This window comes from Leucopleurus acutus (genome assembly GCF_964270905.1).
Source record: "Leucopleurus acutus genome assembly, chromosome: 11".
Classification (NCBI taxonomy): Eukaryota; Metazoa; Chordata; class Mammalia; order Artiodactyla; family Delphinidae; genus Leucopleurus; species Leucopleurus acutus.
Window position 1 is genome coordinate 37,216,288 of NC_139152.1, and position 15,472 is coordinate 37,231,759.

The following is a 15,472-nucleotide window of genomic DNA, read 5'->3' on the forward strand; positions in this document are numbered from 1 at the left end:
CATTATGGGGTTGAAAGACTGGGGAGAGAATGAAAGCACCATATGTTTTATTCCAAAAATAAAGTAAGGAGGTGAGCATGTGAGGGGAACAAGAAAGCAAATGCAGTAACCAAAGCAATTCAGTGGCAATGGTGTTAAAGAGACTGCATTAAAAGACTGCAACTGCATTAGCCCCCCAGAGACACTGGGGTCAGCTCATTCATTCCTCAGTGGCTGGTAAAGAGATGTGTGAATTACCCGACTCCTAGAATCCTGTCTGGTCAAACCCAGTGTCCTCCTCCGCCCCTCTGTGCAGCTATATACCTTTGTTTAGAACATATTGCACTATGGTGTCCTTGTTAACACACTTTTCTTCCATAAGGCAAGACTGGCTTATTTTGGAATACCCAGCATTTACCGCTCAGCTCAGGACATGTTTATTGAAAGAACACACTCAAGCTTTCTAGCCTGAGAGTAGTGGGGTTCATAGTTCAGTCTGCACAAAGGAAACCCCAAACAGCTGAAGACTTCCATCATCCTTTGTTTGGTTCTTTTCCTGCTTTGCCTAGTGAGGCACTCAAGTAAAAGAGCTCATCAAGGAAGGGAGCAGATCTTCTGCAAAGCTACAGGCTGCTCTTTTGAAGGGAGAAATGTGGTGCAATGTTGAATCCGATGCAATCTCAGAAGCTATCGGCTTGCTAAACAGTGTTGATGATGACAAAGCAAAGCAAGGGACAAAGGTTACGGAAGCAGACGGAGGGCACTACTGGTCACACTTGGATCTGTCTTGGGAGCGCCCACACACCCCCATCTATCGCCCCAAGTCAAGTAACCTTCAGAAGAATAATGATTAGTTGTATTTTCCAAAGCTCAACATTGGGATGCATGGATCAGCTGCTGCCTTACGCGAAGCTCAGCCCTGCTCCCAGGGATTTGGAGGATCCCTTACAGTGTTGGGGGGAACTTGCAGAGGGCTCAGAGCTTGTTTAAAGGAATGAAAGATTTTAAGATGGGAACACTGAAGAAGGAAGTGAAGGGTGGCTTCATGGTCTCAGGTGTGTGAAATACACAGAGAGTAGTGATTAATATTTTCCTATTACTAAGGAACAAAGAATAAGAATATTGTTTTGAACTATATGAGAACTGAATTGATGGGATAACTTAAAATATTATTGAAAATATCTTCCTTTACTCCTATCATATTAACTTTGTTTATAGACAGTTGGTCATTTTTTGCATTCAAGTCATTTACTGTTGCTTTCCCAGATTAGATATTCTTTTCGAAAGAAGGAAAGGAAACCAGTGATACTGATTGAGCACCTACTGACTGCAGGCTCTGCTCTGGATTTTCTTGTGTCTCAGATTTGCAAACATCATCCCATTTAATACCCAAGGGGTAGGTATTATTATCCCCATTTATTTGTGGGGAAACTGAGGCCAGGAGCGCTCAACATGACAATTATAGGTGGCAGTCCTAGGTCTTTTTTATATGTTACTTCAATCCTGAGTCTGTGCAACTCCAAAGGCCTTGCTTCTAATTTATCCTTAAATGTGGTGATTCTCATGTTTCCTGAGTCTGTCTGGATGCCTCATTCTCTACGAGGCACTCCAAACTGGCCCATCCCAGGTCCGGAAAGCCTTCACCTCTGAGACAAACTGTGCATTTGATGCAGTTCGGCACTTACGTGTCCAAAACAATCATCTATTCCTATTTCTCAGCCTGGACAAAGCATACTTATGGAGCAGCAAATTTGTAATGCATGCTTTCCAGCATTGCAAAAAGAAAAAGAAGAGAAAGACATTTCAATATAATAAAGTTAAAATTTTAACCCTCATGGCATGCCTTTGGGTTGTCTCCACAGTGTGGGCAAGCACAGATAGTATGCAGTATCAAGGCTCATAGCAAGGTGAATGATTCTCATCCAAATTAAACCTGTTGGTAACCAAACCTTCCTATCCCTGACGTCTGCTGTGCCACATACTTTTCTGATTGTAGTGTTACAGTCAGCTCTCTGTATCCACAGGTTCTGCGTCCACAAATTCAACCAACCGTGGATCAAAAATATTCCCCCCCAAAATTTCCAGAAAGTTCCAAAAAGCAAAACTTGAATTTGCCACAAGCCAGCAACTATTTACATAGCATCTATATTGCATTAGGTATTATAAGTAATCTAGAGATGAGTTAAAGTATACAGGAGGATATGCTTAGGTCATATGCAAATACTACACCAGTTTATATAAGGGACTTGAGCATCCAGGATTTGGGTAACTGCAGGGGTGCTGGAACCAATCACCCGCAGATCCCAAGGTATGACTGTAAGTGGTCCATTGTAGATATTTTGGAAAAAACAGAAAATTGCAAATAAAACAGAAATCACCCCTAATGCTACTGCTCAGAGATAAACCAAACATGAATACCTTAGTGTGCTTCTTTCCAGCCTTCTAAAAACGCAGAATTTTATATAGTTTAGAAATACAGTATCCTGTCTTTCCACTTAACTTGCCTCATAAGCATTCCATAATATTTATTTTTCATTGTGGTAAAACATACAGACGTAAAATTGACCATTTTACCCAATTTCAAACGTACGATTCAGTGGCATTATATACATTCACCGCTTTTCGTCTCCAGGACCTTTTCATCATCAGCATTCCTTATATTTAAAAATGCTTCACAAACCACATTTAATAGCTGCATAATATTCCACTAGACAGAACTGACGTGGAAGCCTTTGCTAGCAAACATTTCACAGATACTTATTTTGTCTTCACTGTGAGGTAGACTTTGTGGCTGAGTCCATGAACAAAACACGGTTTTTGCCTCCAGGATCTTAAGTCTGGTGAAGAGGTTGTTCATCAGCAGGCAATCTGATTCCCATGGAGGGTGAGCACAGGGGCTGTGGATGAGAGTTTAAGTCGAGGTACCATTTACATAATCATCCCTTGATTGTTGCAGATCTAACGTGTAGCAGATTATTTTGCTGTTATAAATAATACTGTGAGACTGTTGTAGGTGTAAATATTTTTTCACATTTCAGATTATGAAGATTTTGAAAGGGGACTTACTGGACTACTCATTGTAACAGGACAATAAGTAGAACTGGTTATTGTCATTTCTCAAGGTCAGGGGCGGCCACAAAACGTTTTCATTTCCTCTTACACCTGATGAGCTCTACCAACTTTTTCATAAATGTGCATCTTACTTGCATTTGGCAGGATTGTGTGAAGCGTTGGGATTGGGTAAAGAGTGTATCTGACGAGGAAGAGCTAGGAAGGGCAGAGGCAAAGTGATTGTGGCCTAGGTCAACATTGTAGCACAGGGAATGTTCAACCTTTCCAGCTGTTTGTACTCATTTCAGAGGCCTTGGTTTAGCTCAGGCTTCAGGGCTGTGCTCCACGGGGCTCCCTTCTGTGAAATTCCAGACTTGTGCACTTGAAGCCCACTGTGCAATGAAAGTAGCCTATTAAAAAAAAAAAAAGTAACTTTATCATCTAAACAGAAACTTCTGGTCTTTTGTCCAAGCTGCAAGAGACTTTTGGATATCATACAATACTTCCCTGTTCAGACAACAGATGAAGATTCTGAGGCTTAGAAAAGTTAAGAAACATTCTGAAGAAAACCAGTTGGGTGGACAAAGCAGAGAGATTCAAACTCATTTCTCTTGATTTATCTGGCGGTCACCCCATTACCTGTCCCATGTTGTCTTAGCCTTTGTTCTTCTCTTTACAGGAATCCTTTTCTTCTTCCCACTTCTAAATTCCTTATTTTGTTCTCTGCTGTTTTCTTCTAAGATGTTACTCATTTTCGGTATTGAATATGTATATGTGCTGGCTGATATCTGTCTACAGTCATCACATGATGCTGGTGTGTTTGACTTCCTTTAGTTGACTAATTTGTTTGACTGCTAACTCTCTCTTCACCTGGGCCTCATTGTTTATTGGAAAGTTTCTCTTGGCTCTGGCAAAACGAATCAGTTATGCCTTATTTTTCTCCCTTTGTGTTAGTCCCTTTGGGTAATTTTGTGGGTTCTGTTTGTTTTGTTTTTGAATTAATTTTAAGAAGTAATATACCCTTCAACGATACAGTAAATGTTGAAACCTGGTTCAGGGCCAAAGAGTAAGCAGTTTTTAAATAGATCATGTATGTTGAGAATAGGAATATTAACACGGATCTCTGATGCATTAATTTCATGATGTTTGATACATAAAGGTTAGTTGGTAAACCTTTTACCATGTGTACACGTGTATGTATTTATGTAAATGTGCATGTATTTTTTTTTTATGTGTAGTAACTCTTCCTTCTAAGGTCAAGTTGCATTGCTTCCTGTTAGACAAAATGCCATTATCTTCAGTAGAGCTTCATATGTATCTAATGACTCTAAATATAGCGCTGTGGGCCCTCTGATAATAACCAGAAAAAGGAACTTAAAAAGCCAGAGCGCCAAATGTGGTCTGAGGCTCTCAGCCCCAATATGAGGTGATTATTATGCAGTTGGAAAGTCCTGTAGCTTAGATTCTAAACAATTTCTGGTAATCAATATGTCAAAATAATTCACAGAGTTATCAGGTCCTTTCATTTATGAGTGAAAGGAACAATTCCTCATTTATCTGAAGTCTTTTATGTTGGCGATTCCATCCTTAATTAAAAAGGCATTGGCATTTTCATTATGAAAATTGTTCTTGTGGATTTATATCTGAGTCTATTAATTTAGTGTTTCAAAACTGATTAGCCTTAACCCATATAGTTACTTTTATACAAAGGCAACTTAAAAATTGATTTTGGAGTATCTTGATTTTAAAGATCATTTCAGACATCCAATTTGCCTGTGTTGGTTCTCCTGTATTGATGTATTAAGTTCTGGAGAGCTAAGGAATAAATGCAGTACATTTCACTCCAAAAAAGCCATTATCATCCTCTCTTTAAAGGACTTGAGAGCCCAAGGAGACATACCCTGCTTCTGCACCTCACACTTTTTCTCTCACTCATTTCCTTCTCTATTTTTCAGTGTGGAATAGTCATTATGATAATAATAGCAATTATATTTTCTTAAGTGCTTACTGTCAGGCCATGTGGTATGCCCAACTTCAGTATTCATAATAGCCCTATGAAGATAGGTAGTATGATGCCCATTTTATACATTAGGAAGCTGAGACTTTTCCCAATAGATTGCATGATTAACCTCCTTTGATTAACTCTTTGATTGATTGATTCCCTGTCATTTCTCTGGTCCAGTCTGTACGTCACTGCTGGTCCCATCTGTGTTCTATAATATTCTCTTTCAGAAACACCTTTAAAGACTCCCCAGACTTCAGTCAGTCTACAGGTTGGCCCCAATTGCTTTAACTTTATATCCCACAACCTCCTTACAAGAACCTGCACCACAGACCCCAAGGTGAGCATACTGTGTACTTTCCGCCACTGTTCCCCTGCCCCAGCTCTGGCAGGTGCCTACTATGTGCCAGGCACTCTGTTAGGATCTTAGGTACATAGTTCTTGCCTTTAAAACTTTATACTCAGTGGCAAGGCAGACCTGGATATATTACCTCTCCTTAGCCTTTATGTGTCTAATACCAGATTGGTTTAGAGCTCTTGCCCTTGTTGAAACTTTTCTCTAACCATTCAAGGCAAAAGTGAGTCTGCCCTCCTCAGAACGTGGCCTGAACTGACTGTACCAAATACTTAGCTTCAAGTTTTGATCTTCTTTTCATGTGCCTGGATCTTAGCCCACTTCTGCGTTATAGAATCTGTAGGTAAAGTCTGTGGCTTTAATATCTCTTTTAACACTAAACTCTAATTTTTTTTTTTGCGGTACGTGGGCCTCTCACTGATGTGGCCTCTCCCGTTGTGGAGCACAGGCTCCGGACGCACAGGCTCAGCGGCCATGGCTCACGGGCCCAGCCGCTCCGCGGCATGTGGGATCTTCCCGGACCGGGGCATGAACCCGTGTCCCCTGCATCGGCAGGCAGACTCTCAACCACTGCGCCACAAGGGAAGCCCAACTCTGATTTTTAAAGGGAGGATTGATTAATTTATAAAAATCTATATAATTTTATAAGGATATTTTAGCCTAGGAATATCATACTTTTAATATATTGCATTGTGACCTGAGACCACATGTATTAAGCTATAAAAAACTTAGGTGGGTACAGAAATATGGCATTTTGTTTTGTTTTTTGAAATTTTTACAAACCCTGGTACCAAATCTTTTATTTTTTAAATTGATTAATAATATTACAGTTACACCTTCTTTTTCATTAGTTATCAGCACAAGAAGAAAGCCTTTTGAATATAAGCCAAGCCTTTAAAGGACACTAATAACATATCTTGAGCTCGATTCCTTTGTTTTTAAATTTTTTTTAGATGTTGGGGGTAGGAGTTTATTAATTAATTTTCGCTGTGTTGGGTCTTCATTTCTGTGCGAGGGCTTTCTCTAGTTGTGGCAAGCGGGAGCCACTCTTCATCGCAGTGCGCGGGCCTCTCACTATCACAGCCTCTCTTGTTGCGAAGCACAGGCTCCAGACGCGCAGGCTCAGTAATTGTGGCTCACGGGCCTAGCCGATCCGCGGCATGTGGGATCCTCCCAGACCAGGGCTCGAACCCATGTCCCCTGCATTAGCAGGCAGTTTCTCAACCACTGCGCCACCAGGGAAGCCCTCTATTCCTTTGAGTTATGGGATTTGTTAAGTAAAAGGTAAGTGGCATAAGCAGACTGAGTCCTGACTGAGATAGGAAACCTGTTCTAGTCCTGGCCCAAGTCACTAAATTGGGTTACCCTGATCTAGTCAGAAGCATCATGTGCCCCAGTTTATTCACATGCCAGGTGAGGCCATCTTCATCACAGCAGACATAGTGGGGTTTTGACCCACTGAAGACTTTTGGGCGCCTGTCTCCATGTTATGTTAGTTTGAATTTCACCCATCTATTTATGTATATACAGGCATCCCTGGGAGATACTGTGGGTTTGACTCCAGCCCACCATGATGAAGCAAATATTGCAACAAAGCAAACATCTCAATAAAGCGAGTCACAAATTTTTTGGTTTCCCAGTGCATATAAAAGTTAAGTTTACACTATACTGTAGTCTATTAAGTGTGTAATAGCATTATGTCTAAAAAACAAGGTGCCTACCTTCATTTGAAAATATTTTATTGCTAAAAAATGCTAGCCATTATCTGAGCCTTCAGCAAGTCATCGTCTTTTTGCTGATGGAAGGTCTTGATGTTGACAGCTGCTGACTGATCAGGGTGGTGGCTGCTGTGGCATTTTCTTACCGTAACAGCAATGACGTTTGCCACATTGCTTGACTCTTCCTTTCACTTAGTAACTGGCCTAGTTTCAATATTGTGGTGTCTCAGGGAGCAGGGAGGCCCGGGGAGAAGGAACAGCTGGTTGATGGAGCAGTCAGAGCACACACAATACTTATCAGTTAAGTTTGCTGTCTTATGTGGGTGCAGTTCGTGGCGCCCCAAAACAATTACAGTGGTAACACCAAAGATGACTGATCATAGATCACCGTAACAAATATAACAATAATGAAATAGTTTAAAATATTGTGAGAATTACCAAAGTGTGACACAGAGACATGAAGTGACCAAATGCTGTTGGAAAAATGGTGCCAATAGACTTGCTCGATGCAGAGTTGCCATAAGCCTTCAATTTGTAGAAAACACAGTATCCACAAAGTGCAGTAAAGTGAAGTGCAGTAAAATGAGGGATGCCTGTACTGTGTTAGTGTACTAGGGCTTCCATGTAAAATACCAGACTGGGAGGGTTAAACAACAGAATTTATTTTCTCACAGTTCTGCAGCCTGGAAGTCCAAGGTCAGGGTGTCAACAGATTTGGTTTCTTCTGAGGCCTCTCTCCTTGGCTTGTGGACACCACCTTCCCGCTGCATCCTCACATGGTCTTTCCTCTGTGTGTGAACATCCTGAGGTCTCTCTGTGTGTCCATATTTTCTCTTCTTCTAAGGGCTCCAATCAGATTGGATTAGGGCCCACTCTATCAGCCTCATTTTAACTCATCAGCTCTGGAGAGGCCCGTTTCCAAATATAGTCACATTCTGAGGTACCGGGAGTTAGGGCTTCTACATATGAATTTTGAGGAGACATAGTTCAGCCCATAATATCTATTTAAAATAACATTCATTTGTTTTAAATTATATCTAGAGAGACTAGTACAAAGAAGAAACCAAAAATAGCCTTCCTAGTTAAGGCCTATTATTTAACAGCAGTGGGGTGGTAGGTACCTGAAAAGATAATTCAGACTGTATTGAGGGTATAAAAGGAAGAACGACACTCTCCTAGCCCCCTTCTCCTACACTAAGGCAGCTTCTTTAAATACATTTACATACACGTTTACATACTCTGTTTAGCTCTAAACAGAGTCCAGGGGCCTTTTTTCCTCCTGTCTTCATGTATCCTACGAAATACGTATCTCTGGATCTGCACACGCTCTGGACTGGCCTTCTTTTAAATGGCTACATAGTATTCCATTGTGTATGTACGAGATTTTAATTTAACTAGTCACTTATTAATGGGCATTTAGATTGTTTCCAGCCTCCTCAGCCCCCCACCAGCATTATGGAGATGCATTTCTTTTTAATACCCATTATGGAAAGAATAGTAATGGGCCACCTAATAGAAATAACTGGCGTCCGATTTTGGTGACGACAGCCGTTGTTTTTCACCTTCCTGTCTCTTGGTTCGTACAGGAGTTGTTGTGAAAGGTGTTTGTCTTTCTTGCCCTCCAGTCCCTGACCATATGCCAGTACCTCTCCTTCCTGCGTAATGTGAAGGAAGGGCCTCCCTGGGCGGCCTTAGGTCATCTCTGTACAGCAGTCCTTCCTCCTCAGGAAGAAAGGCTCTCCAAATCAGCAGGCATAGGCTCTTTCTAGTTAAGCAAAATCGTCTTTCTTGTAAGCATTGCTGTTTCCTTGTCCACACCGACATATGCATCCTTTCTGGCTACTTCGACCCTTCAGAGAGGGGCAAGCTTTCTAATGGCAGGCGAGCATTCTTACCGCTAATCAAGATTTACAGCTGAGACCAGGACGCCCAGCCGCTCATTGGATTTGCAGACCCTCTAAGCGAACAGCAGCAGCTCCAAGATTAAGTGCAGCGCAGGGGCCCCAGCCCTGTTGTCCAGGCCGTTCCTCCTTCCCCAGGCCCAGCCTCTTAGTCCCAGGTATCATCTGGCGTTACTTCATAAGCTGCGTCACCCTGCAGATGTTCTTTTCTGAAGAATTACTTTCATTTCTGACTCATTTCAGGAAATGAGGCAGTCGATCAGAGGTGTTCTTCGTTTCCAGACCTCCGGAGAGTTCATTTTCTCCTTGGATTTCTAACCACATGTGGGCAGTGCTTTATTTACCCAGATGTGAGAAATAACAGTAATGAACAGCTCTCATCTTAAGGAGCCCTTACTTCCCTGAAGAATCCCATGTGAGGGCCCAGAGGTGGCCTATGCTCTTCTTAACATAAATATTTCTGAGGCTTTGGTTTCATGATGCTTGTAGACATGCTGTGTGTATGAGTTTGGTGCAGGCAAAATATAATTTAGCAACAAATTTAAAAGGTAGTCTGGAGTGTTTCTAATGACTGTTTGTTTAGTTCGCCATTGCCTAATAAGTGGATTTAAGTAACCTTGGGGGTAGGGAATATAATGTTCATATTACAGTCAACCATGCAAATCATATTCTAAGTATTGCAGAGCACACACCATGGAGTCACTTTATAGATGTAGTCCTTGGAGTTTTGAACTTAGAGCTGAGAGCATTTTGGAGTGGACATTTTCTACCTGTCATGCATCAACATGAATTATGCACATGTCCAAAATCAACCCTACTGTGTGTTACAACTCTGTCGGGGGCTTTTGGCACTCAATTCTCTTTTTAATTTGACATAAGAATTCTCATTCTTCTGGGAGAAACTGGCTTCTCTTTCCTTCCTTTTCCCATCTTTCACTGGCCATATAGGAAACTGAAGTCGTGAGAGGGCCTAGAACAGTGGTTCTCAATCTGGGCTGCACCACGGAATCAGCCTGGGAACTTTCAAAAATACCGATGCCTGGGTCCCACCTCCCCAGAGAGTCTCGCCTAATTGTTGGGAATGCAGCCTGCACTGGGAGGATGTTATTGTGCACTAAGTGTTGAGAACCATAGGCTTGAGAGCTCATCTCAGCCCGTGGTTCTCAGCCTGGGCTGCAGGCTAGCATCACCTGGAAAGCTATTGCCCAAAACACTGCTGCCCCACCAATTAAAACCACATTTTTGGGGGAAGGATCCAGGATTTTTAGAAAGATCCCAGATGATTTCTGATGCACAGCAAGGATTAAGGTCAACTGACATAATCTAACCATTGCATATCATAGATAAGGAAAAGGAGAACTAGAAAGGTCAAATGGCTTGCTCAAGGTCAGATCCTGGTTGTTGCAAAAGCAGGTCTGGGACTCAGGTCTGGTGCCTCTGACTGGTCTTTCTGCTGCCTACCTGGCCCCCTTATATTTGTTTGTTGTATTTATTGATGCCTCCTCATCCTTCAGGTGGTGTTCCTGCCTCCAAGAGGCCTTTAATGGCTCCTGCCACTCTCCCATCCGGCCTGGGTAAGATGTCCTTCCTTTATATTTGAACCACCCTCCTTCCCCTTCCCCTTGGACTGTCAGCTCTAGAAGGACAAGGCCCATATCCTTTCAGTAACTTGCTGGCATGTAATGGGGGACCTAGATAATGTTTGTGGAATTGAAATTCCCTAACCTTTTATTCACCAATTAGCCCACATGGATTGCTAAAAATAATCCACTCCTTTTGAAAGTAGCTTCTGAGAGCAAATGTTATTGTTACCTGTCGACCGCCCACTGTGCTGTGGGTCAAGATCTCATACACAAGGAACTCCCACCCTTGCCTTCCAGGAGAGAGAGTTGGGGGGGGGGGAGTTTGTCAAGGGGATTTTGATGACAAAATAATGAAAGCAAGATTTCTGTGACTTTACATGTTGCTCAGGGTATTTATAATATCCAGGGACTTGCGAATAACATACTTACAAGTGTGTGTGGTGTCAGTGAAAGGGGGCATGTGGCATTATCTTAAGACAAAATGAAAATGCTCTTTCATAAAAATATGTTTTAAGGACTAAATTATTTCCTTTATCATAATGCATATATAACTGAGCAACCACATCCACTAGCATAGCTGAGTTAAATCCTTTGGCTTCTCAGGATTAATATGTTAACGTCTTTTCAATTGAGTAAAAAACTATTGAGGAGATCAAGATGGGGGAGTAGGAGGATGTAGAACTCACCTCCCCATGTAAGCACATCAGAAATTACATCTACACGTAGAACAATTCTCACAAAAAACCAACCAGACAGTGGCAGAAGATCTCTTAAATGACCAAAGCTGAAAGAAAGATCCCATGTAACTGAGTAGGACAAAAAAAAAAAAAAGTCATCAGGATGGGACCAGCACCCCTGGGGGGATCTGTAAAGGAGGGAGTGTCCACACAGGCAGGCCCTTGCTGTATGAAACTCCCCTGTCTGCTGGGAGGCCCACTGGGACAGATAGGGAGCTGGAGGGGCCTGGACTCTGCTCATGAGGCATGTGTACATGCTGGCTTGCTAGCAATCAGAGCAGAGAGAGACCAGCCCTGATGCTGACTACTACCACCTTGCTGCACTTCCAAGCCTGAAATGCACGCTGGGCAGGGCTGCTAGTATGTACTAAAGTGCTGAAACTGCAGCGAAGGGACCTTGGGAGAGGACTTGGTCTAGCTGCTTGGAGACAGGCTGGAGGGCCTGAAGTGAGGTCCATTGTTAGTGCATGTAGGGTGGGACGTGGGTCCACCAACGGAACCCCACTTTCAGCTTGCTAACAGCAGGGCACGGCTCCGGTGGTGCAGGCCTTGTGAGCATGTACAGGGTTGGGGTGGGGCTGACATCTGAGCTCATTATCAGCCCTCCAACAGTGGGGCCAGATCTGGGCAGCAGTGGACTTCGTTGGCGTGCACACGTGGTGGTTGGTGGCATCACAGAATCCCATGTCCTCAGTGGATAGCCCCTGGATAGGATTATGCAACAGTTCCTTTCTCAGCAGGAGTGCTGTAGTTAAGCCCACCTCACACCACAGCTTGGAGCTGGATCTGGGGTGGACAGGTCCAGGCAGAGGCCTGCCTCAGAGGCAGCACAGGTCCCAGGCCACAGCACAACCACCTCAATTCCTGCAGCCACGATGCTCCGGCCTTCTCCACCAGCTTAGTACTAGGTCTGGGATGAATACAACAGAGAAAGGAATGTGGCCTTGGGCTGCTTCTGGGCAAAATCTTGGACACCTGCATGGGTAACACATAGGTTTGCCGTGACCACAATGGGTCTCACTTGCTTCAGGGCTCACCTCCTTGGGGGCAGAGCATATACTTAAGTACAGTGGAGCTTTATTGAACCTGACCCTCAGGACTTCTACTGCAATAAGTGGGGAGCAGACCTCACCACTGACAGGGCTGTGACAGCCATGGAGCAAAGAGGAGGCATCACCCAACACCCAGTGCAGGATCTGGACATCAGAACAGCAGTCAACCCCCTGTCAAGGGGATAATGTCCAGCATACTCTGAGGAAAGACGTGGCAGGCATTCATACCAAAAACAGCCCAAGCACCAAAAATATTGGACCCACAGCCTGCACAGGAATGCTCCCACATAAAAACAGCCCTTCAAGAACAAAGTAGATAACTATTTCTCCTAAATTCATAGAGACAGAGAAATGTAAGTAATGTAAATATAAGAAATGTAAGTAAATGAAAAAGCAAAGGAACTACTCACAATTAAAAGAACAAGAGAAATCCCCTGAAAGAACAAACTCAGTGTACTTGACCCTGAGTTCAAAAAGGAGGTAATAAAAATGCTAAAGGAATTAAGAAAGAAATTCAGGTCACTGTAACTAGAAACTAGAATTAGGAAGCAATCAAAATTAGACAATTCAATTGCCAAGATAAAAACTGATCTAAAAGCAGTGAATAGCAGACTAAATAACACAGAAGAATGCATAAGTGATCTGGTAGATAGAATAATGGAAATCACCTGACAGAACAGTGGACAGAAAGAAAAATGGAAGAAAAAAAAAAAAGAAAGGAACATATGAGATTTATAGGGTAATATAAAACACGCCAACTTATGCATAATAGAGGTTCCAGAAGAAAAAGAAAGAGAGGAGGGGATTGAAAATGTATTTGAAGGGCTTCCCTGGGGGCTCAGTGGTTGGGAGTCCGCCTGCTGATGCAGGGGACATGGGTTCGTGCCCCGGTCTGGGAAGATCCCACATGCCGTGGAGCGGCTGGGCCTATGAGCCATGGCCGCTGAGCCTGTGCGTCCGGAGCCTGTGCTCTGCAACGGGAGAGGCCACAACAGTGAGAGGCCCGTGCACCGCAAAAAAAAAAAAAAATGTATTTGAAGAAATGGTGGCTGAAAACTTCCCAAACCTAAAGAAGGAAACAGATATCCAGGTATAGGAAGCACAGAAGGTCCCAAACAAGATGAACCAAACAGACCCACACCAAGACATATCATAATTAAAATGGCAAAAGTTAAAGATTCTAAAAGCACTAAGAGAAAAGAAAGAGTCAGTCACGAGGGAACCCCTATAAGGCTATCAGATGATTACAGAAACTTAGCAGGCCAGAAGGGAGTGGAATGATATATTCAGAGTCCTGAAAGGGAAAAACTTACAACCTGGGATACCCTGCCTAGGAAGATTATCATTTAGAATAGAAGGAGAGATAAGGAATTTCTCAGGCAAGCAAAAACGAAAAGAATGCAGCAATACTAAACCTAACCTAAAGGAAATATTGGAAGGTCTTCTCTAAGTAGAAAAGAGTCAAGAATCTATAGGAAAGGGAGACTCACAATAAGAAAGGCAAATATATAAACTGATTGACGATTACTTAAATAAGCCAGTACATAGATTAAAAAACAATAAAATAATTTTTGTGAAAGCAGTTATAACTACAGTTAATAGCAAAAGGATAAACATGAAGATGTAAAATAGGGTGTCAAAATCACAAAATGTGGGGGAGGGGAGTAAAAAGATGTAGATCTTTTAGAATGTGTTTGAACTTGTATGACTATTAGTCTAAAGCCAGTAGATATAGTTATGGGTCAACATACTTAAAAACCAGGGTAACCAAAAATCAAAATTATACAACAGATTCACAAAAAACAAAAACAAAGGAACTCAAGCATAATACAAGAGAAAACCATCAAACCACAAAAGGAAAAACAAAAAGGACAAGAAATTAATAAGAAGAACTATAAAATCAACTGGAAACAAGGTTTAAAATGGCAGTAAATACATACTTATCAAGAATTACTTTAAATGAACTAAATGCTCCAAACTAAAAAACTAGAGTGACCGATTGGATTTAAGAAAAAGAACAGAAAGGAACCAATAATATACTGCCCTACAAGAGACTCAGTTTAGGCTGAAAGACACATATAGATTGGAAGTGAGGGGTTGGAAAAAGATACTTCATGCAAATAGAAACTACAAGAAAGCAGGGGTAGCAATACTCATATCAGACAAAGTAGACTTTAAAACAAAGTTCATAAAGACAAAGAAGGACACTGTATAATGATAAAGGGGTCAATACAAGAAGAGGATATTACACTTGTTAACACATGCACCCAATATGGGAGCACCTAAATATATAAAACAAATACTAACAGACATAGAGGGAGAAATTGACAGGAATACAATTATAGTTGGAGACTTTTAATACCCCTCTGACATCAATGGACAGATCTCTAAGACAAAATCAATACGGCAACAGAGACATTAAATGATACCATGGAACAATTGAACTTACTTGATATTTACAGGGCACTACATCCCCAAAACCCAGAATACACATTCTTTTCAAATGCACATGAAACATTGTCTAGGATGGACCACACACTAGGGCACAAAATAAGCCTCAACAAATTTAAGAGGATAGAAATTATTTCAAGCATCTTTTCTGACCACAACAGAATGAAACTAGAAATCAACCATAGAAATAAAAACACGAGGGGCTTCCCTGGTGGCGCAGTGGTTGAGAGTCTTCCTGCCAATGCAGGGAACACGGGTTCAAGCCCTGGTCTGGGAGGATCCCACATGCCACGGAGCGGCTGGGCCCATGAGCCACAACTACTGAGCCTGCGCGTCTGGAGCCTGTGCTCTGCAACAAGAGAGGCCGCGACAGTGAGAGGCCCGCGCACCGTGATGAAGAGTGGCCCCCGCTTGCCACAACTGGAGAAAGCCCTCGCACAGATGCGAAGAACTAACACAGCCAAATAAATAAATAAATAAATAAATAATAATAAAAACACGAAAAAAGTGATCACATGGAGACTAAATAACATGTTACAAAAAAAAAATATAATAACATGTTACAAAAAATCCAGTGGGTCAACAATGAAATTAAAGAGGGAATCAGAAAATACTTCAAGAGAAATGGCAGTGAAAACACAAC

General features: G+C 42.2%; 1 protein-coding gene across 3 annotated transcripts in view; it reads left to right on the forward strand.

Annotated features, from left to right (window-relative positions):
* Positions 1-15,472, forward strand: part of ANO6 (anoctamin 6) — a 204,375-nt gene that overhangs the window by 32,512 nt on the left and 156,391 nt on the right. For 2 of the 3 annotated variants that reach the window (XM_082850797.1, XM_082850799.1), the window contains exon 2: positions 10,521-10,580. The exons of the other annotated variant lie outside the window; for it this stretch is intronic. In XM_082850797.1, the coding sequence (XP_082706923.1) occupies positions 10,521-10,580 (60 nt within the window). The remainder of the gene's footprint in view (positions 1-10,520; positions 10,581-15,472) is intronic. 3 annotated transcript variants of the gene reach the window in all.